Source organism: Bos mutus, chromosome 1, assembly GCF_027580195.1.
Source record: "Bos mutus isolate GX-2022 chromosome 1, NWIPB_WYAK_1.1, whole genome shotgun sequence".
Lineage (NCBI taxonomy): Eukaryota > Metazoa > Chordata > Mammalia > Artiodactyla > Bovidae > Bos > Bos mutus.
In genome coordinates this window covers 45151773-45179504 of record NC_091617.1, presented here as the reverse complement: position 1 = coordinate 45179504, position 27732 = coordinate 45151773, and the positions used below count along the sequence as shown (strand labels likewise).

The 27732-nt window shown below is 40.6% G+C and overlaps 1 protein-coding gene and 1 pseudogene across 7 annotated transcripts in view; one reads left to right on the top strand and one right to left on the bottom strand.

Moving 5' to 3' along the window:
• NXPE3 (neurexophilin and PC-esterase domain family member 3) overlaps positions 1–27732 on the bottom strand; it is a 55618-nt gene that overhangs the window by 6164 nt on the left and 21722 nt on the right. For 3 of the 7 annotated variants that reach the window (XM_070368758.1, XM_070368759.1, XM_070368762.1), the window contains 3 exons: positions 14854–15608; positions 11107–11180; positions 7306–7380 (listed from right to left, as the gene is read on the bottom strand). In XM_070368758.1, the coding sequence (XP_070224859.1) occupies positions 7306–7380; positions 11107–11180; positions 14854–15608 (904 nt within the window). Of the gene's footprint in view, positions 1–7305; positions 7381–11106; positions 11181–14853; positions 15609–23962; positions 24636–27732 lie in introns of all 7 variants that reach the window. The other 4 variants (XM_070368752.1, XM_070368756.1, XM_070368764.1 and 1 more) reach the window with 3 other exon arrangements.
• LOC102286160 (ubiquitin-ribosomal protein eS31 fusion protein-like) lies at positions 16419–23956 on the top strand (annotated as a pseudogene).

Sequence of the window (27732 nt, the reverse complement as noted above, 5' to 3'; positions counted from 1 at the left end):
TTCCAAAAACCACCAATCATTTTGTGTCATTCCCTTATACACCCCAAGGTTCAAATCTTGATCATAATCCAGCAATTCTATAGTCTCACCTGTTTAACCACAATTCAAAATCCAAGTGCTCATATGACTTAGAAATTGAAATTTAAGTAAGTTTCCTACTCATGACTATTTTCAGCTTCTTTTTTTTATCAAAAAAAAAAAAAAAAATTCTACCTCCTTCCAATGCCTATCTGCTCGCTCCAGTTCATTTTTTCTTTTCTTTATCTATTTATGGCAGTGCTGGGTCTTCGCTGCTGCAGGGGCCTTTCTCTAGTTGTGGCTCCTGGACTCTGGAGCACAGGCTCCACAGTTCTGGTGCATACAGGCTCAGCTGCCCCTGTGGCATGTGGGGTCTTCCCACAACAGGGACTGAACCCATGTCTCCCGCACTGGCAGGTGGGCTCTTTCATAGTGAGCCACCAGGGAGGCCCCTTCTTTGACTTCTTGATATTATCTATATTACTCAAAGTTATTTTGGTTTTATTCCCTTCAAAGAAGATGCCCTATTTGACAGGGGCATATTTAATCCTTTTTCTTAGGCATCTGCAAATTCTTTGCAGGTTCAAGGTCTCAATTGAAAAGCAAACAGCATTATAAATGCTTTTCTGGCAAACGTGACTATCAAAGAAAACTGGGGGGTAGGGTAAATGTTTGGCTTATTCAAAAGCAATTTCTCAACATGCTACTAAATGAAGCATTACCATGTCATCTCATCTTGCCCAAAGTTCCTTATTATATCAACACATCAAGGTTGCACAGGCCAGAGAACACACCTGGGGCCCAAAGAAAATATCTACTGGAATGGGGATCAAAAGTGATTTTAAAGTCACAATTTTTGCTAGGTTAAGTTAGTACACTCAGCTATTCTGTGTCAAGTAAGTGTTACAAAGAAACATGTATATCACACCGGAAACAATTACCATTTCCATTCAAATGTTAATTATATTTACTATCAGAGTTAAGTCAAGCAAAGCAAATCAATTACTGAACCTCACATTAATTCTTTAAACATGCAGCACTAGATAACAAAAGGTATTTTTAAAGAGGAATATGTGTACCTACATCGCCCTCTTATGGTCAACTGGGACAAAGACATTTCCCGACTAAATTTCAAGCAGTCTGAACTGTTCAAAAGGTCAGTGTTTCTCGGAGCTCAGAAAGAATTTTCACTTAAGCTGTACTGTATAAATGGAATAAAAATAATTTAAAAACATAACCGAGTCATTATTCAACTTTATGTTTATCTTGAACATTGATGGTGAAGGAAATTTATACGGAGGTGGTTGTAAGAGCAGACATAAAGATCTTTATGCAAAATCAGAAGGGATAGTTTTGATTATTTGCAAGTAAGGTTCCTACTTCTCTAAAATGTCTTGGCTTCTCTTTAAAAGCCCATAGCTTAAATTTTCCTCCAAAGAGCATCATTCCATATCATTCATTAGCCATAATAAGGGCTATTTGGGCCACGAATGGGACTAAATGAGAAAAATGGGCAGAGATAAATTTCCCTAAACCATTTAGAAAGAGCGGTATGAGAGGGACACTTGTGAAATAAGGGTAGTGATGTGTACGTACCAACATGGGTCCTTTTATTTTTCCGGCAGGGAATTAGAACTCAGGAGGGGAAAGAAGGACAAGACCAAGAAGAAATGGAGGCAATCAATTCTCTATCTAGGAACTCGAGCACAGGAGCGCCACCTCCGGGAGGTAAGGAATGAGGACACTGTGCTGAGCTGTCCGGCCACACCCCGTCCAGTGTTGGGAACTCGAGGAGTGCCTAGCTCCTTAGAGATCACAGTGGTTTGAGTTTTTACTGAACCTTGAATTCCCCCTACAAAACTTTAAGAATTTTTTTTTCTTTCTTTTCTCTAAAAGCTAAGCATCTTACACATGCTATCTGAGGTAGAAATACCTGTAGATTCAGAGAATGTTGAAAGGGACCTCAGAGAAAGCTAGTCCAAATATCTCTTAAAGGTAAAGAAAGCAAGTCAGTGTGACTTGCCAAGGTTTCTTAGGGAGCTAAGGAGATGGGTGATGGCAGAGGGGGCACCATTCATAGAGACCGCATTTTGTTACTGAAATGGTGGTAGGAGGGGGCTTCCTTTCCCCAAATGATACTAGGCTTGCTGGCTGTTATGTCTTGCCTGGGAAATCCCATGGGCAGAGGAGCCTGGTGGGATAGAGTCCATGAGGTTGCAAAATAGTCAGACACAACGTTGAGACTAAACAAAAACGTGTAGGATACCAATCCTCTGATTTCCTAAGTTAACTGGACGTGGACCTTGGCTTCAGTTCAGTTCAGTCGCTCAGTCGTGTCCAACTCTTTGTGACCCCATGGACTGCAGCACGCCAGGCTTCCCTGTCCTTCACCAATTCCTGGAGCTTGCTCAAACTCACATCTATCAAGTCGGTGATGCCATCCAACCATCTCATTCTCTGTTGCCCCCTTCTCTTCCTGCCTTCAATCTTTCCCAGCATCAGGGTCTTTTCAAATGAGTCAGTTCTTCACATCAAGTGGCCAAAATATTGGAGCTTCAGCTTCAGCATCAGTCCTTCCAATGAATATTCAGGACTGATTTCCTTTAGGATGGACTGGTTTGATCTCCTTGCAGTCCAAAGGACACTCAAGAGTTCTCCAGCACCACAGTCAAAAGTATCAATTCTTCATCGCTCAACTTTTTTTATGGTCCAACTCTCACATCCATACATGACTACTGGAAAAACCATAGCCTTGACTAAACAGACCTTTGCCGGCAAAGTAGTGTCTCTGCTTTTTAATATGCTGTCTAGGTTGGCCATAGCTTTTCTCCCAAGGAGCAAGTGGAGCATCTTTTAATTTCATGGCTGCAGTCACCATCGACAGTGAATTTGAGCCCAAGAAAATAAAGTCTGTCACTGTTCCCATTGTTTCCCCATCTATTTGCCATGAAGTGATGGGACCAGATGCCATGAACTTCATTTTTTGAATGTTGAGGTTTAAGCCAGCTTTTTCACTCTCTTCTTTCATTTTCAAGAGGCTCTTTGGTTCCTCTTTGCTTTCTGCCATAAGGGTGGTGTCATCTGCATGTCTGAGGACCTTGGTTTACTGGGTTGTTGTGAAAATTCAATACTATGATATGCGAAAGTGCATTTTTCACTGCAAGGGGCTAAACTAGAGTGCTAGAAATACGCTGAATAGTCTATAAACACTCTATATCTTGACCTGGGTAGTAGTTGGTTAATTCATTTTCTATTGCTATGCAAGAAATCAACACAAACTTAATAGCTTAAAAACAAGGGGCAGACTTCCCTGGTGGTACAGTGGGTGAGACTCCTGCCAGTGCAGGGGACATAGGTTCTCTCGGGAAGATTCCACGTGCCATGGAGCAACTAAGTCCATGTGTCACAACTCCTGAGCCTGCACGCCTACAGCCAGTGCTCTGCAACAAGAGAAACTACCACAGTGAGACGCCCGACGCCCGTGCACTGCAACAGAGAAGCCCCTGCTCACAACCAGAGAAAGCCCGTGCACAGCAACGAAGACCCAGCACAGCCAAACAATAAATACATAAAAATATAATAACTACATTTTACAACAAGGATTATTTATTTTCCCACAGTTCTGCAGGTCAGGAGTCTGGGCTGCAGTGTGGCAGGGTTCTCTGCTCAGGATCTCACAGGTGGAAATCAGGATGTCAGCAGGGCTGTGTTCCTTTCTGAAGGCTCTGGAGAAGAATCTGCTACCAAGTTCATTCAAATTGTTAGCTAAATTCAGTTCCTTTCAGTTGTCAGACTGAGTTTCTCATTTCCTTGCTAGTTGTTAACCAGGGAAGGGCCTTCAGCTCCTAGAAGCTGCCTACAGTCCTGGCCCAGTGGCCTCCTTCATCTTTAAAACCAGCAATGAAGAATCTCCGTCACCTGAAATCCTTCTCACACTTTCAATCTCTTTCTTCTAGAAGCACCAGGTCACTGTTAAGGACCTATATGGTTAGGTCAGATCGACCCAGGATAATCTCTCTCTCTCTTTTTAAGTCAACTTTGTCATACAATTGAAGGGCATGGATCACTGGGGAGTCACCCTACAAAGATATGTACAGACGTAAAACTCCATTGTGCTATATGCCTCATATCTGTGTGCTCTATTGCCTATAAGACAAATTTCAATAGAGAAAAACAATAGAAAGCTATAAAGATGTTGATATTTATTCTATTGTTATTAGATCTAGTTATATTCTAAACTTTGATTAAGCTCCCCCCAACACATGAGCTCTAGTTTAGTTGCTGATGACATTAGAAGCCATCAAAGTGCCTGAGACATTAGGCTAGTGGTCTGAGGACCACAATGCTGGTGCTTATAAAAATCCAGCAATAATTCTGACCCTGGAAAAGCCTGTCAGATGCTTGGCTTTAATAAGGTAGTCTGCTGCTACTGCTAAGTCACTTCAGTCGTGTCCGACTCTGTGTGACCCCATAGACGGCAGCCCACCAGGCTCCCCCGTCCCTGGGATTCTTCAGGCAACAACACTGGAGTGGGTTGCCATTTCCTTCTCCAATGCATGAAAGTGAAAAGTGAAAGTGAAGTCGCTCAGTTGTGTCCGACTCTTAGCGACCTCACAGACTGCAGCCTACCAGGCTCCTCCGTCCATGGGATTTTCCAGGCAGGAGTACTGGAGTGGGGTGCCATTGCCTTCTCCAATAAGGTAGTCTAGTCTAACTTAAAGTTATGTTTCTGTGCTCGAATTGTGTCCGTGCATGGGGGTGGCACTGGCAATCTCAAACAATCCACAAGACTGCTTGAGGAGGAAAATCAATTAACTAAGGAATTGTTAATTCCACACATAGATAAGGAAATTCCCTGGCAGTCCAGTGGTTAGGATGCTTTCACTCTGTGACCAGGGTTTGAACTCTGGTACAGGAACTAAGCGGAGAAGGCAATGGCACCCCAATCCAGTACTCTTGCCTGGAAAATCCCATGGATGGAGGAGCCTGGTAGGCTGCAGTCCATGGGGTCGCTAAGAGTCAGACACGACTGAGCGACTTCACTTTCACTTTTCACTTTCATGCATTGGAGAAGGAAATGGCAACCCACTCCAGTGTTGGAGCCTAGAGAATCCCAGGGACGGGGGAGCCTGGTGGGCTGCCATCTATGGGGTCGCACAGAGTCGGACACGACTGAAGCAACTTAGCAGCAGCAGCAGGAACTAAGATTCTGCACACAGAGCAGTGAGACCAAAAGAGGAAAAAAAGAAAACAAAGATCCCACAAGCCTTGTAGCACAGTCAAAATAATAATAAATAAATGAATATCAACATGTCAAAGGCAAAATAAAATCTTCAAAGTATAGGATTCATAGGTGGAAACAATAAAAGTGGAAAGACTATGAGCCCTTCTATGGCCTCAGCAAAGAAAATACAAAATGGGCCTGAAATATCTTGTGGTGCCTTCAGAAAGTAAGGAAGAGCTAAAAAAAAAAAAAAAGAAAGAAAGAAAAGAAATAATTAATGAAAAGAATGAAAGCATTGTCAAAAGGGCACAGAGCCAAGCGAAAGAAGTTCCCAATTACCAAAACGGGAACAATCTGAACAATTGAATTGGATTATAATTCAAAGAAATAGTTGAAATAGTCATGAGCCTATACTGATGAAATTAACAAATGATAAAGAAGAGACAACTCTTCCTTACAAAAAAATTCCAATTAATAAATGTCTTTAGAAGGAGAGATAGAGCAGATCACCATTAGAACACCACAGAAGTAACTGCTACTGGGAAGATCGGGTGATGAATGCTAAAGTTAGTAGATGAAAGTTTGAACAAAAACAGAATGTTTTACATAGTTTCTGTATTATTAACTTCCTGTGGCTGCTGTAACAAATTACCACAAATTTAGTGGCTGAGAACAACACAAATTTATTCTCTTACAGATCTGATGGCCAGAACTCCAAATGCACTATCACCGGGCCAAAACTAAGCTGTGGGAAAAGCCACACTCTCTTTGGAGGCTCTAGGGAAGAATCTGTTTCCTTGCCTTTTCTAGAGCTGCATTCTGTGGCTCATGGTCCATTTCTCTGTTACTAAAGCCAAGGTCATGACATCTTCAACTCTCTCTCTGCTTCCATCTTCACATGGCCTTTTCTCTTCTGTAGGAAGCCTCCCTCTGCCTCCCTCTTAAAGTGACACTTGCAACTGCATTTAGGGCCCACTCAGATAATCCAGATACTCTCTCCCCAGCTCAAAAACCTTCACTTAGTCACACTGGCAAAGTTTCTTTAGCCATATAACATATAACATCCACAAATTTGAGGGATTAGGATCTGGATATTTTTGAGGATTTAAGATCTGGATATTTTGAGAGTCCCTTGGGCTACAAGGAGATCAAACCAGTCAATCCTAAAGGAAATCAACCCTGAATATTCATTGGAAGGACTGATGCTGAAGCTGAAGCTCCAATACTCTGGCCACCTAATGTAAAGAGTCGACTCACTGGAAAAGATCCTGATGCTGGGAAAGACTGAGGGCAGAGGAGAAGGGGATGACCGAGGAGATGAGAGGGTTGGATGGCATCACTGATTCGATGGACATAGGGTCACAAAGAGTCAGATATGACTGAGCAACTTAACAACAACAACAACATCTTTAGGGGCCATTATTTAGCCTATCACAGCCTCAAAGTATCTCCCCAGAATATCATGTAGATACAAAGATGAAAATAATTACAATGAAAATAGATACAATGGAAAACCTGGCAGACACCGCTTAAACCAGGTGATCAAGGTATCATTAGTAATACATCTGGACATCATGTACCTCCGCAAAAGGATACAGCATCATTCCTGTCCTATTCCTCCCAAAAATGCATAACCTCATCCCACTCATAAGAAAACATTAAACAAACTCAAGTTCAGAGAGATTCTAAGAAATATCTGACCAGTGCTCCTCTGAAGTGTCAAGGTCATAGAAGACAAGAGTCTGAGGATCTGTCACAGTGGGAAGACTAAGGAAATGTACAACCAAATGCAACGTGGGGTCTGCACTGCATTCTGGAACCAAAAAATGGACATCTGTCAGAAAACTGATGGAATCCAAATAAAACCCAATAGTTTACTTAATAATGTTACATGGATGTTCCATTCTTATTTTTGTTAAGTGTTGTATGATTTCTTGGGCTTCCCTGGTAGCTCAGCTGGTAAAGAATTTGCCTGCAATGCAGGAGGCCCAAGTTCGATTCCTTGGTCAGGAAGATCCCTTGGAGAAGGGATAGGATACCCATTCCAGTATTCTTGGGCGTACCTGGTGGCTCAGACGCTAAAGAATCCACCTGCAATGCAGGAGACCTGGGTTCGATCCCTGGGTCAGGAAGATCCCCTGGAAAAGGAAATGGCAACCTACTCCAGTATTCTTGCCTGGAGAATCCTCATGGACAGAGAAGCCTGGAGGGCTACAGTCCATGGGATCGCAAAGACATGACTAAGCGACTAAGCACAGCTGTGATTTCTTAAGAAGTTAGTGTAAGGGGAAACTGGGTAATGTCTATACAGGAACTTCGTACTATTTCCACAACCCTCATTTAAGTCTCAAATAAACAGAAAACAAGACATTTTAAAAAGAAGACGAAATAAACAGAAAACAAGACATTTTAAAAAGAAGACAAAGGGAATGACAGAAGGCAAGGAGGGACGGAAAAGGAATGAAACTAATAATGGGAGCCCTTCATTTAGGATCTTTGAGTGCCCTCTGCTGGTCACTAAGCTGAACATCGATGACATTCCCCCATGCTGGACTTTTTGTTATTACACAAAGTAATTGTCCTTCTCTTTTCTTTCCAATTGTTTACCTGCTCTAAAACAGTTTTCTCAAACCCAGGGTACCCTGCTCCTACTGATTTATGGTTTCTTTCTTCCTCTAAAAACCCATCAAAGCCTCACTAGTTACTGAATACTTCTTTTCTCTAAACAAAATTATAGTTGTTCAGTGGCTCAGTCGTGTCAGACTCTTTGCAACCCTACAGACTGCAGCATGCCAGCCTTCCTTGTCCTTCACTATCTCCCAGAGTTGGCTCAAATTCATCTTCATTGAATCAGTGATGCTATCCAATCATCTCATCCTCTGTCATTCCCTCTCCTCCTGCCTTCAATCTTTCTCAGCGTCAGGGTCTTTTCCAATGAATTGGCTCTTCACATCAGGTGGCCAAAGGATTGGAGCTTCAGTTTCAGCATCAGTCCTTCCAATGAATATTCAGGGTTGATTTCCTTTAGGATTGACTGGTTTGATTCTCAAGTCTTCTCCAGCACCACAATTCAAAAGCATGAATTCTTCAGCCTTCTTTATGGTCCAAGTTCATATCTATACATGACTACTGGAAAAACCATAGCTTTGACTATATACACCTTTGTTGGCAAAGTGATGCCTCTGCTTTTTAATATGAAATTAAAAGTGTCTTTTAATTTCATGGCTGTAGTCACCATCCGCAGTGATTTCAGAGCACAAGAAAAGAAAATCTGTCACTGCTTCCACTTTTTCCCCTTCTATTTGCCATGAAGTGATGGGACCAGATGCCATTATCTTAGTTTTTTTAATGTTGAGTTTTAAGCCAGCTTGTTCACTCTCCTTTTTCACCTTCATAAAGATGCTCTTTAGTTCCTCTTTACTCTCTGTCATTAGGGCAGTACCACCTGCATATGTGAGGTTGTTGATATTTCTGCCCACAATCTTGATTCCAGCTTGTGGTTCACCCAGCCCTGCATTTCACATGATGTACTCTGCATATAAGTTAAATAAACAGAGTAACAATACAAAGCCTTCTCTTATTCCTTCTCAACTTTGAACCAGTCCATTGTTCCAGGTCCAGTTCTGTTGCTTCTTGACCTACATACAGGTTTCTCAGGAAACAGAGAAGGTGGTCTGGTACTCCCATCTCTTAAGAATTTTCCTATTTGTTGTGATCCACACAGTCAAAGGCTTTAGCATAGTCAATGAAGCAGAAGTAGATGTTTTTCTGGAATTCCCTTGCTTTCTCTATGATCCAAGAAATGTTGGCAATTTGATCTCTGGTTCTTCTGCCTTTTCTAAATCAAGATGTACATGTGGAAGTCCTCGGTTCACGTACTATTAGAAGCCTAGCTTGAAGGATTTTGAGTATAACCTTACTAGCAAGCAGACTGAGGGCAACTGTATGGTAGTTTGATCATTCTTTGGCATTGGCTTTCTTTGGGACTGGAATGAAAACTGAACTTTTCCAGTCCTGTGGCCACTGCTGAGTTTTCAAAATTTGCTGACATATTGAGTGTGGCACTTTAACAGCATCATCTCTTAGGATTTGAAATAGCTCAGCTGGAATTCCATCACCTCTGCTAGCTCTGTCTGTAGTAATACTTCCAAAGGCCCACTTGACTTCACACTCACTTCACTAGGTGAGTGACCACACCATTCCAGTTATTCAGGTCATTAAGATCTTTTTTGTATAGTTCTTTTGTACATTCTTGCCATCTCTTCTTAATCTCTTCTGCTTCTGTTAGGCACTTACCATTTCTGTCCTTTATTTTGCCCATCCTTACATGGAATATTCCCTTGATCTCTCCAATTTTCTTGAAGAGATCTCTAGTTATTCCCATCCTATTGTTTTCCTCTACTTCTTCACCCTGTTCGTTTAAGAGGACCTTCCTATTGCTCCTTGTGTGAAGCCACAGCCACTTCCTGGCTGAACTCTAAGACCTGTCAGGTGCAAGCAAACCATCTACAGCTCCTCCCTCTGACCATCCCACTGGACAACTGGGGACATCACGGGGTCACAGGGTACCCATCCAAGCCCGGGTACCCTGCTCCTACTGATTCATGGTTTCTTTCGTCTTCTAAAAACCCATCAGACTGAATCTAGTGAGCTAGACAACCAGGGCTGTGGAACAGAGGGTCAGAAGTGTTGGTGAGTCCGAGCCTCCAGAAGTGACAGATGGGAGCGTGTAAGGGATACAGTATACTGGGGGTACCATGTTTACTGACATCTTGACTGTGGGATCGAGGGCCTGGCCGATAAAAGGCAAGCAATTTCCATTCATGATGTTTCACATTTGCATCCTCTAAGATTAGGAACTCACTGGGTTCAAGTAAATCAAACAGGAAAAGATGGGGATTTCTTGTGGCAACTGACAGTGAACACCAGAAATACAGACTGGCAGGGTCCTGCCTGCATCAAGACCACAAGTTTTATTTAGCCCACACAATATAATTTTTTTTTTAGGTTTTTAACAGGATGCCAATGTTTTGAAATCTGGAGATGCACATTCAAAAATTAAGACTTCAGGTTTTTGATGGAAAAAAAAAAATCTTTCAACCTGGCTGTGTTGGGTCCACATTGTTGCATATCAACCACGTGTAGGAACCAAGGGGCTGCCACCTTCAGATGGTCCCCGCTCTGCAGTTCCTTCCCACCACTTACACAAGGTGTGCGTATGGCCGATACTCACACGGCTAGGTTCACGCGTATTCTACACCTCATCCCTGGGGCATTAGTGTTTGCACCCTCTGCTTTGTGGGATACCACATACATGCTTTCAACAGCTAAAAGGACCTTATCTTCCCTCTGCACTTGATCTTAGCCAAAAGGCCAAGAAGTGACCACCTTCCAATACATAAGCCACTTAATAATGTTCATCCTTGGGACTTCCCTGGTGGTCCAGTGGCTAAGACTGCGCTCCCAATGCAAGGGGCCCAGGATCGATCCCTGGTCAGAGAAATAGATCCCACGGGCCACAACTAAGAGTTCACATGCCTCAATTAAGACCCGACAAAGCCAAATAAATAAATTTTTAAAAAATAATAATGTTTATCCTTCTTTTATACCAGTGACTATAGCTCATTATAACTATTCTGCAAAAAACAAAACACATATATTTCATCTTCTAAATTTAATTCTTTTACTCTTAATAATATCCTGTACCAATGGATCAGAATCACCTGGAAGTTTTGTTAAAACGCAAACTATGCCCAGTAGTAACCAGGGCAAATTAAAAGGGGGCTTTATATCTTCAGTGAAACTACAGAGACTCAATACACTGAGCAGGAAAAACAACAAATCATCACATTTGCTCCTTTTACCTTTTATATTCCTGGGAATCACAGTCACCCAATCAGGTCCACTGGAGTTGATTGGCATTTTGATATTGACACCACTTGAAAGAGGAATAAAAAGAGTACAAGCTCAAATATTTTTAATTTAAGGAATTAATTTATTTATTTAAATTTAGGAACATTTATTTTTCAATATGTATATTTGCAAATTTTTAAATAGATGGGATTTCAAAGAGCTGTCTAAAGATGAAATATCCTTATAAATGTTAATTCATACAATTGATACTTAATAAATTAGGTATCTTATAATAAGCAGGTTATACGGACACATAAACTGAATAAGAATTAAACAGGTTCTTAGTTTTTCACTGCTTCACCCTTAGGTTGCAAACTCCAAAATGACAAATTTTGTTTGAATCGCTTAATCCCTTGGACGCAGAGAATGGCTCACACTGATGACAATGTCTACTTTGTCACTACTTGGTTTTCAGGCTGCAAGACTACGGGGAGCATTAAGTCAGATTCCTTAAGCCTTGCCTAGAGCAGAATCCTAATTGGGGACTCATCCATCCCTCAAATGATCAATGTCAATCTTTCTCTTTCTCTTTTTAGTTAGCCTAATGCAAAATTTCAGATTTTTAACAGAGTAAAAATGCAAAAATTAAAATCTATATCAGGATTCTGTCAAATGTTTTGTTTTCAAAAACCTATGCCACCTCAAATACTTTCCCAGCAAACTTCTAAGTAAGTAGAATTTTTTAAATGATTCTACTACAGATCTGGCAGATTCTACTACATCAGCCAGCCTCATCCAGGATATGCAAGTAAAGGCAAGGACAGACATTTTATCCTTCTGGATTCACAGGTGTTTTCTGGTTTTAATGGTAGGATTTGGTGTTAGGAACATTTAAAATTTTTACACTAACTTAGTTCTCTGACCTTTGCCCCACTTTTTTTCCACGTGGCATTTCAGTAAATTACAAGTTATGTTTCTTCCATTTAGCAGAAGGGTTCTGCTAAACCCCTAGGTAGACTGACAACACACTCCTAAAAGAGAGTAACTGAACACTCCTCATACAGAGGCAAAAAGTACACAGAAATAAAATAATCTGTTCATGGTGTGTGTAAATGCTAAGTCTGACTCTGTGTGATCCTATAAACTATAGCTCACCAGGCTCCTCTGTCCATGGACTCTCCAGGCAAAAATACTGGAGTGGGTTGTCATGCCCTCCCTTCAGGAGATGTTCCCAACCCAGGAATCAAACCTACATCTCTTACGTCTCCTGCATTGGTAGGTGGGTTCTTTATCACTAGCGCCACCTGGGAAGTCCTATTGATAAATAATGTGCCTAATTAAAGAATAAGACTAAAGACCTTTTGTATTGAGCCGCACACACACACACAAACCCCTCGGAAGACTGCTGCTAAGCTGCTAAGTCACTTCAGTCGTGTCCAACTTCTGTGCGACCCCATAGACGGCAGCCCACCAGGCTCCCTCATCCCTGAGATTCTCCAGGCAAGAACACTGGAGTGGGTTGCCATTTCCTTCTCCAATGCATAAAAGTGAAAAGTAAAGTGAAGTCGCTCAGTCGTGTCTGACTCTTAGCGACCCCATGGACTGCAGCCCACCAGGCTCCTCGGTCCATGGGATTTTCCAGGCAAGAGTACTGGAGCGGGGTGCCATTGCCTTCTTGGAAGACTAGTACAGTAAATATACTGGGAGCAGTGCGCCCTCTGCTGGGCTTCTGAAAGCATGGCATGATTCTAGCAAATAATGTATTTAAACTTTTGCCACCAAAAGCTGACTACGAGAAAAACAAAAAACCAGAGCTTTATTTTAGAAGCTGCTACAGACTACATGGACTTCCTAGGTGGCTCAGTGGTAAAGAATCTGCATGCCAATGCAGGAGATAACAGAAGATGTGGGTTCGATTCCTGGTCGGGAAGATTCCCTGGAGGGCATGGCAATCAAATCCACTATTCTTCTAGAGAGTCCCATGGACAGAGGAGCCTGGCAGGCTAGAGTTCATGGGGTCACAAAATAGTCGGATACAACTTAGCAACTAAAACAACAAGAACCATCTCTACAAGGGAATATTTTTAAAGTATATATATATCATTTAAAAATAAAAAGCATTTTACATTCTCTCAAATAATTATACTTTCTGACTATGTAATTTTTCTACCTTTTTTATTTCTTAGGAATGTTATTTTATTTTAGGCACTAGTGATAAAGAACCAGCCTGTCAATGCAGGAGACGTAAGAGACTCAAGTTTGATCCCTGGGTTGGGAAGATTTCCTGGAGGAGGGCATGGCAACCCACTCCAGTATTCTTGCCTGGAGAATCCCATGGACAGAGGAGCCTGGGGGGCTACAGTCCTGTCTATAGGGTTGCAAAAAGTCGGACACAACTGAAGTGACAGAGCATGCACACACGCACGCATATAATGTTGAAGAAAATGGAAATTTTACCTCATACTGGCTCTATATATTTCCTTCTGCATATTATGCCATATATTGATCATTATACTGAAAAAGTTTCATACCTATGTTCAAAAATAGGAATATGTGCTCAATAATGCAAAAATTTGAATAGCTATTAACTTGAAAAATATAATTCGTTGTGATATTCCTGGTTTCCCATCAGTTCAGTTCAGTTCAGTAGTTCAGTCGTGTCCAGCTCTTTTTGACCCCATGGACTGCAGCACACCAGGCTTCCCTGTTCATCACCAACTCCTGGAACTTGCTCAAACTCATGTCCATTGAGTTGGTGATACCATCCAAACGCCTCATCCTCAGTCATCCCTTTCTCCTCCTGCCTTCAATCTTCATAGAAGGAAAGTGAAAGTGAAGTCACTCAGTCGTGTCTGACTCTTTGCGACCCTGTGGACTGTAGCCCACTAGGCTCCTCCGTCCATGGGATTCTCCAAGCAAGAATACTGCAGTGGGTTGCCATTTCCTTCTCCAGGGGATCTTCCCGACCCAGGGATCAAACCCAGGTCTCCTGCATTGCAGGCAGACGCTTGCCACCAGGTAGTTATTCTTCATGCTTATCATTAAATCAATCTAGCAATGTTACCATATTCCTACCTTTTCCTATCAATAAATGTTTATATGATTTTAACAACTAATAATGTGACACTTAAGACTTTTTTCAGTTTCTGAGACATGAAGCTAAAACATTAGCTTGACTGTAAGACCTCTAGTAGCCCTGTTCTTAGATAATTTTTTTATCTGTTCTGTGAATAAGTGATTTTGCTTATACAGCTATAAACATGCTATGTAGTTCTGAAGTAAAAGATGTTAAGGTAAAAGAACAAAAATTTAAGGTATTTAATTTGAACTGAAATAAGCATGTGTGTGTGTGTGTGCGCGTGCACGCGTGCATATTAATCACCCAGTCATGTCCAACTCTTTGCAATCCCATGGACTGTAGCCCACCAGGCTCCTCTGTCCATGTGATTCTCCAGGCAAGAATACTGGAGGGGGTAGCCATTCTCTTCTCCAAGGGGTCTTCCCAAACCAGGGATTGAACCCAGGTCTCCTGCATTGCAGGCAGATTCCTTACCATCTGAGGCACCAGGGAAGTCCCTGAAATAAACATACTAATCACAAAATATAAATCTTTGTTTATTTTCTTACCACCTCTCCTGAACTGGGCCAAGTTTGGAGAGATGTAAGAAGCACATAACCAAAATAAGAAAGTCTCCTAAGTAGGACAAAGACAACGGAAAGGGACTCTTCAATCCCCACCTAGGACAAGGGGCACATACCTCTGGAAGAAAGCATTCTCTGTAGCAGTTAGGAGGCCCTTCAGGTATCCGCCTTTGAAATGGTTAATTCTGCTACTGCAAGGGAGCTTCTTCGGTTTGAAGCAGAACCAGGGTTCTCCAGTGTAGAGGTCTGTGAAGTTGCACAGGGGAAGACTCCCTGGAAGACACACGTTACACTCTGTAGTTTCAGAAATCCTCCCTGACCGGAAGAGGCTCTTGAAATAGACTCTGTCTGGTTTCTTTTCCTGCAGGTACTGAAGAACTCGGATCCCTTCACTGGGGTGGACCAGAGATATGGACACTTTGACTTGACCTGGCCAGAGCAGAGTAAAAAAGACCTTGTAAAATCCATTCTGGTAGTCCACCACTCTGCCCACGGCCCCCGCCTGTAGCTTAGGGGAGTGGATTCTGGCCTGCAGGTAGTCTCCACCATATTTCTTGGGCTTTCTTTGAAAATCCTGCACATGAACCAGCACCTCTAGCTGGCTTCCCACCCTGAAGAAGGCTGCAGAGTTCAAGATGACAAAATAGCTGGAAGAAGGGTCGGTGCTCTTCAAAAAGGGGACTGGGCCCACGTCAGGCTCCTGCCACTGTAGGGCAGCCAACAAGGAGTCCTCCTCCAGGCGCTCCCGGCTGGACAGAATCTGGCGCTCATAGCCGCAGTAAGGGTTCCGGCTGATCCTTATCACCTGGGAGGAAACAAACTGGCCGCCACTGTCTATGAATGTGGCCGAAGCGGTCTCACGGTCCAAGTACTGAAGAGAAAAACACAAACAGAAACCATAGCTATGACAAACCTCCTTACGTCAACCAAATAAATCCCTGCTTCAGTTTAAATGTTAATAAAACTTACTTGGAAAAAGAAAAAAAAACTTTACTGGGATGACATTGTTTCAAAAAACCACAGCTCACCAGTTTTATAAGGGTCTCACAGCAAATATCAGAGAAAAATCCCTTTTGTGCTTCCAGAAGGAGAAGGGGGAAAGGAATCATTTTGAAGTACAGTAGTTCTCCTTTATCCTCAGGGGATATGTCCAAGACTTCAAGTGTATGCCTGAAACTGTGGGTAATACCAAACTCCGTATATACTGCTTTTTCCTATACATATATACCTATGATAAAGTTTAATTTATAAATTAGGCACAGTAAGAGTGGGTAGCTATTCCCTTCTCCAGTAGATCTTCCCAACCCAGGGATTGAACCTGGGTCTCTCATGTTGCAGGCACATTCTTTACCATCTAAGTCCCTAGGGAAGCTCTAAACAACAACAACAATAATAAAACTAACTTATAAAACTAATAATTATAATAATTTGCTGTAATAAAAGTTATATGAATGTGATCTCTCTCTCTCTCAAAACATCTGATCGTGGTGTACTTGATGAGGTAAAAGGTTAAAATGCCTACATGATGAGATGAGGTGAGGTGAAGGACAAAAGCACTGTGATGCAGCGTCAGGCTACTACTGACCTTCTGACGATAATAATGTCAGAAGGAGGATCATCTGCTTCAGGTGACCCTGTATTGAGCCACGATGATGTCAGTGGTTGAGGATCCTGGGTGGGAGAGAGCAGGATGTCACAACAGCTGATCATGCAACTCAGGACAATGCACAATTTCATATGGGTAAGTTGTTTATTGCTTGAGAAGACTCTTGAGAGTCCCTTGGACTGCAAGGAGATCCAACCAGTCCATCCTAAAGGAGATCAGTCCTGGCTGTTCATTGGAAGGACTGATGCTAAAGCTGAAACTCCAGTACTTTGGCCACCTCATGCGAAGAGTTGACTCATTGGAAAAGACTCTGATGCTGGGAGGGATTGGGGACAGGAGGAGAAGGGGACGACAGAGGATGAGATGGCTGGATGGCATCACTGACTCAATGGATGTGAGTCTGAGTAAGCTCCGGGAGTTGGTGATGGACAGGTAGGCCTGGCGTGCTGCAATTCATGGGGTTGCAGAGTCAGACACGACTGAGCGACTGAACTGAACTGAAGTTGTTTATTTCTGGAATTTTCCCATTTAATATTTTCAGATTACAGTTAACCAGGGGTAACTGAAACCACAGAAAGTGACACTGTGGACGGGGGACTACTGGATGTCAAGAGTATTCTGTTCTTTTTTTTAAAACAAGGCCTGCCCTCAAGAAAAACTATTTTACCAGAGCCTAACCTACTGTGGTTTTATCAGAGCCCAACCAAACTGAGGTAAATGACATACCCAACACCAGTCCATTCTAAACATTCCATACAATTTAAGAGTTGAGGGGGTGAGACTAAGAAGCAGCTCTGAAGTTCACAGACTCATTAACACAGGAAGATCACAGGATTATAAGATGCTTCACCTCCCCTACATTTCATCTCCACATCATGAAAAGTCTATTTACTGGAGTTCCTTTTAGGCAGTACCTCATGTCCAGCTTTCAGCAAAAAATTATGAGACATACTAAAAGGAAAAAAACACACTTTGAAAACACAGATCAAGCATCGGAACCAGACTGAGAAATGGCAAGAATGTTGGAATAATCAGACCATGAATTTGAAACAACTATGATTAATACGCTAAGGGGCTCTAATAGAAAAAGCAAACAACGTGCAAGAAATAATGGGCAATGTAAAGAAAAAGGCGAAAATTCCAAGAAGGAATCAAAAGAAAAAAAAAACCAGACAGAGCAGTGAGGATTTTTAAGTAAGGAAAAATACTCTAGCTGAAATTATAATGACTGGCAGACATTCTTATACATTTGTCCAAGCTGATAGAATGTATAATACGAAGAGTGAACCCAAAAGATATTAAGAAGAGGTGGAAAGAATACAAAGAAGAACTGTACAAAAAAGATCTTCATGACCCAGATAATCATGATGGTGTGATCACTCACCTAGAGCCAGACATCCTGAAATGCAAAAGTCAAGTGGGCCTTAGGAAGCATCACTATGAACAAAGCTAGTGGAGGTGATGGAATTCCAGTTGAGCTATTTTAAATCCTGAAAGACGATGCTGTGAAAGTGCTGCACTCAGTATGCCAGCAAATTTGGAAAATTCAGCAGTGGCCACAGGACTGGAAAAGGTCAGTTTTCATTCCAATTCCAAAGAAAGGCAATGCCAAAGAATGCTCAAACTACCGCACAATTGCACTCATCTCACACACCAGTAAAGTAATGCTCAAAATTCTCCAAGCCAGGCTTCAACAGTATGTGAACTGTGAAATTCCAGATGTTCAAGCTGGATTTAGAAAAGGCAGAGGAATCAGAGATCAAATTGCCAACATCTGCTGGATCATCGATAAAGCAAGAGACTTCCAGAAAAACATCTACTTCTGCTTTATTGACTACACCAAGGCCTTTGACTGTGTGGATCACAACAAACTGTGGAAAATTCTGAAGGAGATGGGAATACCAGACCACCTTACCTGCCTCCTGAGAAATCTGTATGCAGGTCAGGAAGCAACAGTTAGAACTGGACATGGAACAGACTGGTTCCAAATTGGGAAAGGAGTATGTCAAGGCTGTATATTGTCACCCTTCTTATTTAACTTATATGCAGAGTACATCACGAGAAATGCTGGGCTGGATGAAGCACAAGCTGGAATCAAGATTGCCGGGACAAATATCAATAACCTCAGATATGCAGATGACACCACCCTTATGGCCGAAAATGAGAAAGAACTAAAGAGCCTCTTGATGAAAGTCAAACAGGAGACTGAAAATTTGGCTTAAAACTCAACATTCAGAAAACTAAGATCATGGCATCTGGTCCCATCACTTCATGGCAAATAGATGGGGAAACAGTGGAAACAGTGTCAGACTTTATTTTGGGGGGTTCAACATCACTGCAGATGGTGAGTGTAGCCATGAAATTCAAAGACACTTGCTTCTTAGAAGAAAAGTTATGACCAACCTAGACAGCATACTAAAAAGCAGAGACATTACTTTGCCAACAAAGGTCCACCTTGTCAAAACTATGGTTTTTCCAGTGGTCACGTATGGATGTGAGAGTTGGACTATAAAGAAAGCTAAGTGCCGAAGAATTGATGCTTTTGAAGTGTAGTGTTGGAGAAGACTCTTGAGAGTCCCTTGGACTGCAAGGAGATCCAACCAGTTTATCCTAAAGGAAATCAGTCCTGAATATTCATTGGAAGGACTGATGTTGAAGCTGAAACTCCAATACTTTGGCCACCTGATGTGAAGAACTGACTCATTTGAAAAGACCCTGATGCTGGGAAAGATTGAAGGCAGGAAGAGAAGGGGATGACAGAGGATGAGATGGTTGGATGGTATCACCGACTCAGTGGACATGAGTTTTAGTAAGCTCCAGGAGTTGGTAATGGACAGGGAGACCTGGTGAGCTGCAGTCCACGGGGTCGAAGAGTCAGACATGACTGAGTGGCTGAACTGAACTGAAGAATGAATCCTAAAGTAAACTTACGGACCTTGGGTGATCACGATGTGTCAGTGCAGGTTTACCCTTGGTTAAAATTAAAAAAGAAGTACCATTCCAGTGAGTGATGATAATAACAGGGGAGGTCATGCATACATAAAGACAAGGTGTATGGGAAGTACCTATAATCTTCCTGCAGTGTAAGCCCCAAGAGTTGTATTTTCTTTTTTGTAATGCAAGTGTCTGACTTCAATTTTGACTGTCAAGACATTCACATAATGAGATATAAAGAGCCACGGTCTTCCCGTGCCCTTACGGCTTCTTTGTTTTAGGGATCTTGGTTGACTGAGACAAATGACCCTTTGGGCCACTTGTTTTTCTCTTCCCATGCTTTAAATTCCTATTCATGTTTTAAGTTCACCAATAAAGAATAAACCCATGAAACTCCAGGCACCCACCTTGAGCCCAATAAAAACAACCTCAGGCCCACGCTCTCTCTCTTTTTGTCTACCATGACCTAGGTGTGAGGCCCCAGGCATGCCATGTATCCTCCAGGACCTAAGAGTAATACACCTTCCTCCTTTTTGCCCCACAGTTTCTGGATGGTTAATGCTGAGGGCATCCTGTAATCGTAAGAGCCACAAGGGCCAGTTCAGTCACAACACTGGTTATTGATATTATCCAGATATAAAACACTTCCTCTCAACTTTGTTGTAAATATAAAACTTTTCTTTGAAAAACAGAAATTGAAAGAAATTCAAGGGAATTACCTGGATGTCCAATGATCATGACTCCACACTTTCACTGCTGAAGGCCCTGGTTCAATCCCTAGTTGGGGAACTAAGATTCAAGAAGACACACAGCAAGGCCCTCCCCTCAATAAAAAAAAAAAGAAAAAGAAAGAAAGAAAAGGACATATTGAAAAAAAAAAAAGAAAAGAAAGAAATCAAGATAGTAAAACCACCGTAACAGAAATGAAAGAAGTCTTTGAAAGGCTCACTAGCAGAATAGACACAGCTAAGGAGAATCTCTGAGTTTGAGGAAATGTACATAGGAACTTCCAAAACTAAAAAGCAAAGAGAAAAAAAATAATTTAAAATGAGAACAGAATATTCTAGAGCTGTGGGATACACCAAATAGGAATATCAAAAGGATCAGAAAAACATAACAGAAGAAATATTTGCAATAATAATGACTGAAAGTTTCCCCAAATTAAAGTCAGACACCTTTCTGGATCCGCTATCTGCGGTGGAACTGCTGCCAAGATGCAGATTTTCATGAAGACCCTGACAGTGAAGACCATCACTGTCAAGGTGGAGCCCTCAGATACAACAGAAAATGTAAAGGCCAAGATCCAGGATAAGGAAGGAATTCCTCCTGACCAGCAAAGACTGATCTTTGCTGGCAAGCAACTGGAAGATGGATGTACTTTGTCTGACTGCTGCTGCTGCTAAGTCGCTTCAGTCGTGTCTGACTCTGTGTGACCCCATAGACGGCAGCCCACCAGGTTCCCCCGTCCCTGGGATTCTCAAGGCAAGAACACTGAGTGGGTTGCCATTTCCTTCTCCAATGCATAAAAGTGAAAAGTGAAAGTGAAGTCGCTCAGTCCTGTCTGACTTTTCGTGACCCCATGGACTGCAGCCTACCAGGCTCCTCTGTCCATGGGATTTTCCAGGCAAGAGTGCTGGAGTGGGGTGCCATTGCCTTCTCCAACTTTGTCTGACTACAACATTCAAAAGGAGCCCACTCTTCATCTTGTGTTGAGACTTTGTGGTGGCGCTAAGAAAAGGAAGAAGTCTTATACCACTCACAAGAAGAACAAGCATAAAAGAAAGAAGGTTAAGTTGGCTGTTCTGAAATACTATAAGGTGGATGAGAATGGCAAAATCAGTCACCTTCGCCGGGAGTGAACCTCAGATGAATGTGGTGCTGGAGTTTTTATGGCCAGTCATTTTGACAGACATTATTGTGGCAAATGTTGTCTGACCTACTGTTTCAACAAACCAGAAGACAAGTAATTGTATACTGGTTAATAAGGACATGAGCTAACATTAAAAAAAAAAAAAGTGAGATACCAAACCAACAATCCAGGAAGCTCAGAGAACATAAAGTGGGATAAATACAAAATATAACTATATCCAGGCATATTGCATTCAAACTGTAGAAAACCAAAGATAAAATATCTTGAAAGAAACCAAAAGGGAAAAAAAAAAAACACCTTACTTTTAGCAAAGCAAATATAAGAATTAAATCTAACTTCTCAGAAACCATGCAAGCAAGAAGAAGATAGAGTAAAATACTTGACACATTGAAAGAAAAAAGTCATCAACCTAGAATTTTGTACCCAGAAAAATTATCCTTCAAAAGTGAAAGAGAAAGTCTTTCTCAGACAAACAAAAATTAAGAGAATCTGTTGCCAGTAGACTTGTCTAGCAAGAAATGTTAAAAGAAGGGCTTCAGAGATAAGGAAATCATATAGGTCAGAAACTCAGATCTACACAAAGAGGGGAAGAGCATCAGAGAAGGAATAACTGAAGGTAAAATAAAAAAATTTCTATTTTCTTATTTTTAACTGTAACAGATAACAATTTTGTTCAAAAATAATAACAGCAACAGTGTATTTGACCATGTACACTTATACCTGTGTGTGCGCGTGTGTGCTTATTTACAAGTGAAATGAATGACAGCAATTATACAAGGGACAGGAAGGAGCAATTAATAATATTTTATTATTAATAAGGTACCTGTCCTACCCATGAAGCAGTACAGTTTATTTGATAGTGGACTTGGACTAGTTATAAGTGCATATTGCAAACTCTAATGCAACCACTTAAAGTAAAATGAGAAGCGTTATTGACACACTAAGAAAGGAGACAGAATGGCATCTATTGAATGCTAAATTAAAACCACAAAAGTCAGAAAAAGAGCTGAAGATAAAAACAGGAACAAATAACAAGGACAATGAATAGAAAACAGTAACAAATATGACAGCTATTAATCCAACTATATCAATAATCACCTTAAACATAAATGATCTAAATGCATCAATTAGGAGACAGAGATTGTCAGACTTAACTATATGTTGCCCTACAAGAAATCTACTTTAAATATAAAGACATATATAGATTAAAAGAAAGTGGATGGATAAAGATATACCATGCTAGCACTAACTGAAAGAGATCAGAACAATTATATTAACCTCAGAGCAGAGTTCAGAACAAGGAAAGTCAGAGATAAACAAGGGTATTACAGAGCCTTCCTTGGTGATACAGTGGGTAAGAATCTGCCTGCTAATGCGGCGGATCAATCCCTGATCCAGGAAGATTCCACATGCCACAGAGCAACTGAAGCCTGTGCACCACAACTACTTGAAGGTCATATGCCTAGAGCCTGTGCTCCACAAAATAAGCCACCAGTGAGAAGCCTGCACACAGAAATGAAGAGTAGGCCCTGCTCACCACAACTAGAGACAGCTCACAGCAACAAAGCCCCAGTGCAACCAAAAACTAAAAACAAGAAGGGTATTTTACATAATACAAGGGTCAATTCTCCAAGAAGACATAACAATCTTTAACATGTATGTACCTAACAAGAGAAAGCCAAAATATGTAGGGTAAACACTAATAGAACTGAAAGAAAAAATTGATGAATTCAGAGTTGTAATGAAAGATTTCAATACCCCACTATCAGAAATGTATGGATCAGGGACTTCCCTGGTGGTTCAGTGGTTAAGACTCTGTACTTCCACTGCAGGGAACATGGGTTCCATTCCCTGGTTGCAGAACTAAGAACCCACATGCCACAGAGCATGACCGAAAAAACAAACAAAAAATAGAAATGGATAGAGCCAATAAGCGGAAAGTCAGTAAAGACTTAGTTGAACTCAACAGCATCACCATCAACTAGATATGATGGACATCTATAAACCACTTATCCAACAAAAGAAGACACATTCTTTTCAAGCTCACATGAAACATTCACCAAAATAGATCATATTCTGGGCCTATAAAATATACTATAAAAAAACTGAAAAGAATAGAAATCATACAATGTCTGCCTTCAGACTACAATGGGATTAAACAAGAAAGATGGAATTGATAACAGAAAGATAGCTGGAAAATTCCAAAATACCCGGAGATTAAACAACACATTTCTAAGTAACACAAGGGTCAAAGAAGAAACATCAATAAAAAACTAAAATCTTTTTAACTCAAATAAAATGAAAAAACAACTTTTCAATATTTGTGGATGCAGTGAAAGCAGGCCTTAGACGGAAATTTACAGCACTGAATACACATTTATAAATGAAGATCTAAAATCAATCACTTAAACATCTACCTTAGGAAGCTAGAAAAGCAAACCAACTCCAAAGTAAGCAGAAGAAAAGAAATTAACGAATTAGGGTAGAAATCAATGAAACTGAAAACAGGTAATCAATAGAGAAAAGACAATGAGACCAAAACCCAGTTTTCTTGAAAAGATCAATAAAATTGATTAAGCCTGAAGTAAGGCTAAGGAAAAAAGACAGGACACAAATCATTATTATCAGACATGAAAGAAGACACATCACTAAAGATCCCATACACATTAGAAGGATAATCAAGTAATACTATAAACAACTCTCAGTTCAGTTCAGTTCAGTAGCTCAGTCGTGTCTGACTCTTTGTGACCCCCTGAATCGCAGCACGCCAGGCCTCCCTGTCCATCACCAACTCCCGGAGTTCACTCAAACTCACATCCATCAAGTCGGTGATGCCATCCAGCCATCTCATCTTCTGTCGTCCCCTTCTCCTCCTGCCCCCAATTCCTCCCAGCATCAGACTCTTTTCCAATGAGTCAACTCTTCGCATGAAGTGGCCAAAGTACTGGAGTTTCAGCTTTAGCATCATTCCTTCCAAAGGAATCCCAGTGCTGATCTCCTTCAGAATGGACTGGTTGGATCTCCTTGCAGTCCAAGGGACTCTCAAGAATCTTCTCCAACACCACAGTTCAAAAGCATCAATTCTTCGGTGCTCAGCCTTCTACACAGTCCAACTCTCACATCCATAAATGATCACAGGAAAAACCATAGCCTTGACTAGATGGACCTTTGTTGGCAAAGTAATGTCTCTGCTTTTGAATATGCTGTCTAGGTTGGTCATAACTTTCCTTCCAAGGAGTAAGCGTCTTTTAATTTCATGGCTGCAGTCACGATCTGCAGTGATTTTGGAGCCCAGAAAAATAAAGTCTGACACTCTTTCCACTGTTTCCCCATCTATTTCCCATTAAGTGATGGGATCGGATGCCATGATCTTCGTTTTCTGAATGTTGAGTTTTAAGCCAACTTTTTCACTCTCCTCTTTCACTTTCATCAAGAGGCTTTTTAGTTCCTCTTCACTTTCTGCCATAAGGGTGGTGTCATCTTCACATCTGAATCCAACAATATGTACAATGAATTATACACCATGACCAAATAGGATTCATCCCAAGTATACATGAAAGTACCTTAATAGAACTCCAGTGCTTCCTGAAGACCATGACTTACACTCTCTTAGAAATGGTTCTTAATCTTCACTTTGGCCTTCCTGCTTAGAAGACAAGACCTTAAAAGCACTTCAGTCTTTTCTAGCTTGGACATTAATTGTTATTTATATTGTGATATTTTGCTCTACATACTGTATAATATAATGGCTTTCTAATATTTTGTATCTCAAAATTGTATACTGTCTCTAAAATTCAGATGTTTAAACTGTTTTCTTATTAGTGAACAGATCTGCCTGTTTAACAATAAAGTTTTATACCCAAAAAAAGACCTCACATTAGAGCTTTGTAAAATTTCAGAGGTAGAGAAAAAAGTTCTTCTGTCTTCCAGAAAGAAGAACAACATTACCAATAAAAGATACTTTTAAATTAAAAAAAAAAATTAGATTGGCATTAGCCTTGTCTTTTACCCCACAGGACATGTGAAGACAGTGGAGCAAAGTTGTAAGGTTCTAAGGGAAAAGGACTTTGAATACAGCATTCTAAACCCAAATAAAAATCAAAGAAGAGGGCAAAATAAAGGCCATTTCAGACATGTAAGCTTAGTTCCCATGTGCCCTTTCAGGAAAACATTATTTGAAGATTTAATCCAGTAAATTGGAAAGAAAAATCCAAGGAAGTGAAAGACATGAGCCGGGAATTTAATGAAAAGCAAACTCAGAACAACAGCTGGGCAACAGGTCAAGATAATAATCAGTGAACATTGAAATAGGAAGATAGAGTGCTCAGAGGGGGGAAAAAAGTGCCTTGAAGAAGCAAATGGATTTAACAAATTATATGAAGGAAGATCCTCATAATATGCTATAGAAGATGTTATTTTCTCTCATCGGGAGAAAAAAAAAGGGCAGTTAGCACTCCAGAAAAAGCAAGAAGAGGTATAAGAAAGTCATGGTTAAAATATAAAGCAAATTAAAATGCAGCATGATTAAGCAATTGATGTACTGTGTAAAAAGGATCCATTTGACCTTGATGCTTGGGACATTCTCCATCAAGAGATAAAGGTTTGGTTTGGTTTGGTTTCAAAGGATCATGTTCTATACTGGGTAACATTTACATGATCATAATAATCATAATAATACCGTATTTTTTTAAGAATAAGAATCAATCCAGAGTGTATGTTATCCTTAATTATAGTTAGAGCAATAAAACTAAAGATTATAAAGATAAAGATTATAAAGCCTGATGATGCAAAAGTAATATGATAGCTAACAGAAATCAAATGTAACATAATATAGAAGTGCTCTTCTTCTTCACTTAAAGGAGGAAGTTAAGATGTACTATCTAACCCTATTAAGGGAAAGAAAAGGCCTAAGTACATTATTTAATACACAGAAAAAAAATATTTTACAAATTTTAGAAAGAGAGTGACAGAAATTATGAGTCAGCAGAAGATCTCATCTTTCATTATCTTTAACAGGGACAGCAACATCAACCAACATCTACTAAACACCTAAGTGCCAGACACTCTTTTCTAAAGACTTTATATAAATCTTTTAATACAATGTTTAAATTATCCCATGAGGTAAGTCTTATTATTAGGCCATCTGATAGACAAGGAAACTGAAGCAAAGAATGGTAATTTGATAATTTGCCCAAGGTCACACAGATTATAAACAGCAAACCTGGACTAGAACCCAAGCAATCTGACTTCAGTCTGTGTTTTTATTTAACCACCCATGCTGCTCTGCCTGATGTGGAAAGGTCAGCAGGTACAGTGTAAAGCTGACAAATCAAGATATAACTATGCAATGTGTAAGCAGTGCTAACCACCCACATAATTACAAACAAGCAGTTATATCCAAGAAATTACAGTGACTCTGAAGACTGGGGAGGAATTTCAAATACATACTTAAGTACTTATGTACTCTCTATTCTTTCGAGTGTTTTATACTTTTCATTAATTATTTTCCTAATAAATAGAAGGTGGTTGAACAAATGGACAGGAAAAATAATTATGTACCTCCAGTATTGTGATTTATAAGCAATATACATTTGGTCTTCATCCACAGTTCCTGGCTCACAGCTCCCAAAATCCTTAGAATTTTAATGATAAGAGAAATGGGAACATCTTTTGCTATAATATTTGGTTTTGTGTCCTCAGTTCCTAAAAACACTTTAGAGTCATAAGGGAAATGTGTGTCTTGTTACTTCTAACGAGCCCCTTTCCACCACAACTGGGCTCGTGTTACTGAGGTGGCTTTTGGAAAATACCTCACGATGGGAGCTGGTTGTCAGAACTGACCGTGATAAGAGGGTTGGAACTTTCAGTTCCACCCTGGACCTCCAGTAAAGGGAGTGTGGCTGGAGGCTGAAATCAGTCACAAATGAATCAAACATGCCTATGGAATGAAGCTTCATAAAACCCCAAAAGGATGGGGTTTGGAGAGCTTCCAGGTTGGTGAACACTTGGAGATTCAAGGAGAATGGCACATTCAGACCAAGACGGCACCTTTATGCCCTTCTCATACACCTTGCCCTGTATATCTCTTCCTCTGGCTATTTCTGAATTAGTTTTTTATAACAGACCAGAAATCTTTTTCTCTTCTATTTTTAAGTTTAATTGAGGTATAATTCACATACCATACAATTCACCTATTTAAGTGAACAGTTCATGAGATTTTTGTATATTCATAATTTGGATAGCCATCTCCACAGTTATAGCATTTTCATACCCCCAAAAGAAACTCTGTTCACATTAGCAGTCAATCCACATTTTCACAAACCTATACTCCCACCCTAGTCCTAGGTAACTACTCATCTACTTTAATAGACCAGTAATCCTGTAAGTAAAATAAGTAAAATGTTTCTCGGAAACTGGTCAACCACATGTTAAAGAATGAAACTAGAACACTTCTAGCACCATACACAAAAATAAACTCAAAATGGATTAAAGACCTAAATGTAAGACCAGAAACTATAAAACTCTTAGAGGAAAATACAGGCAGAACACTCTCTGACACAAATCACAGCAAGATCCTCTATGACC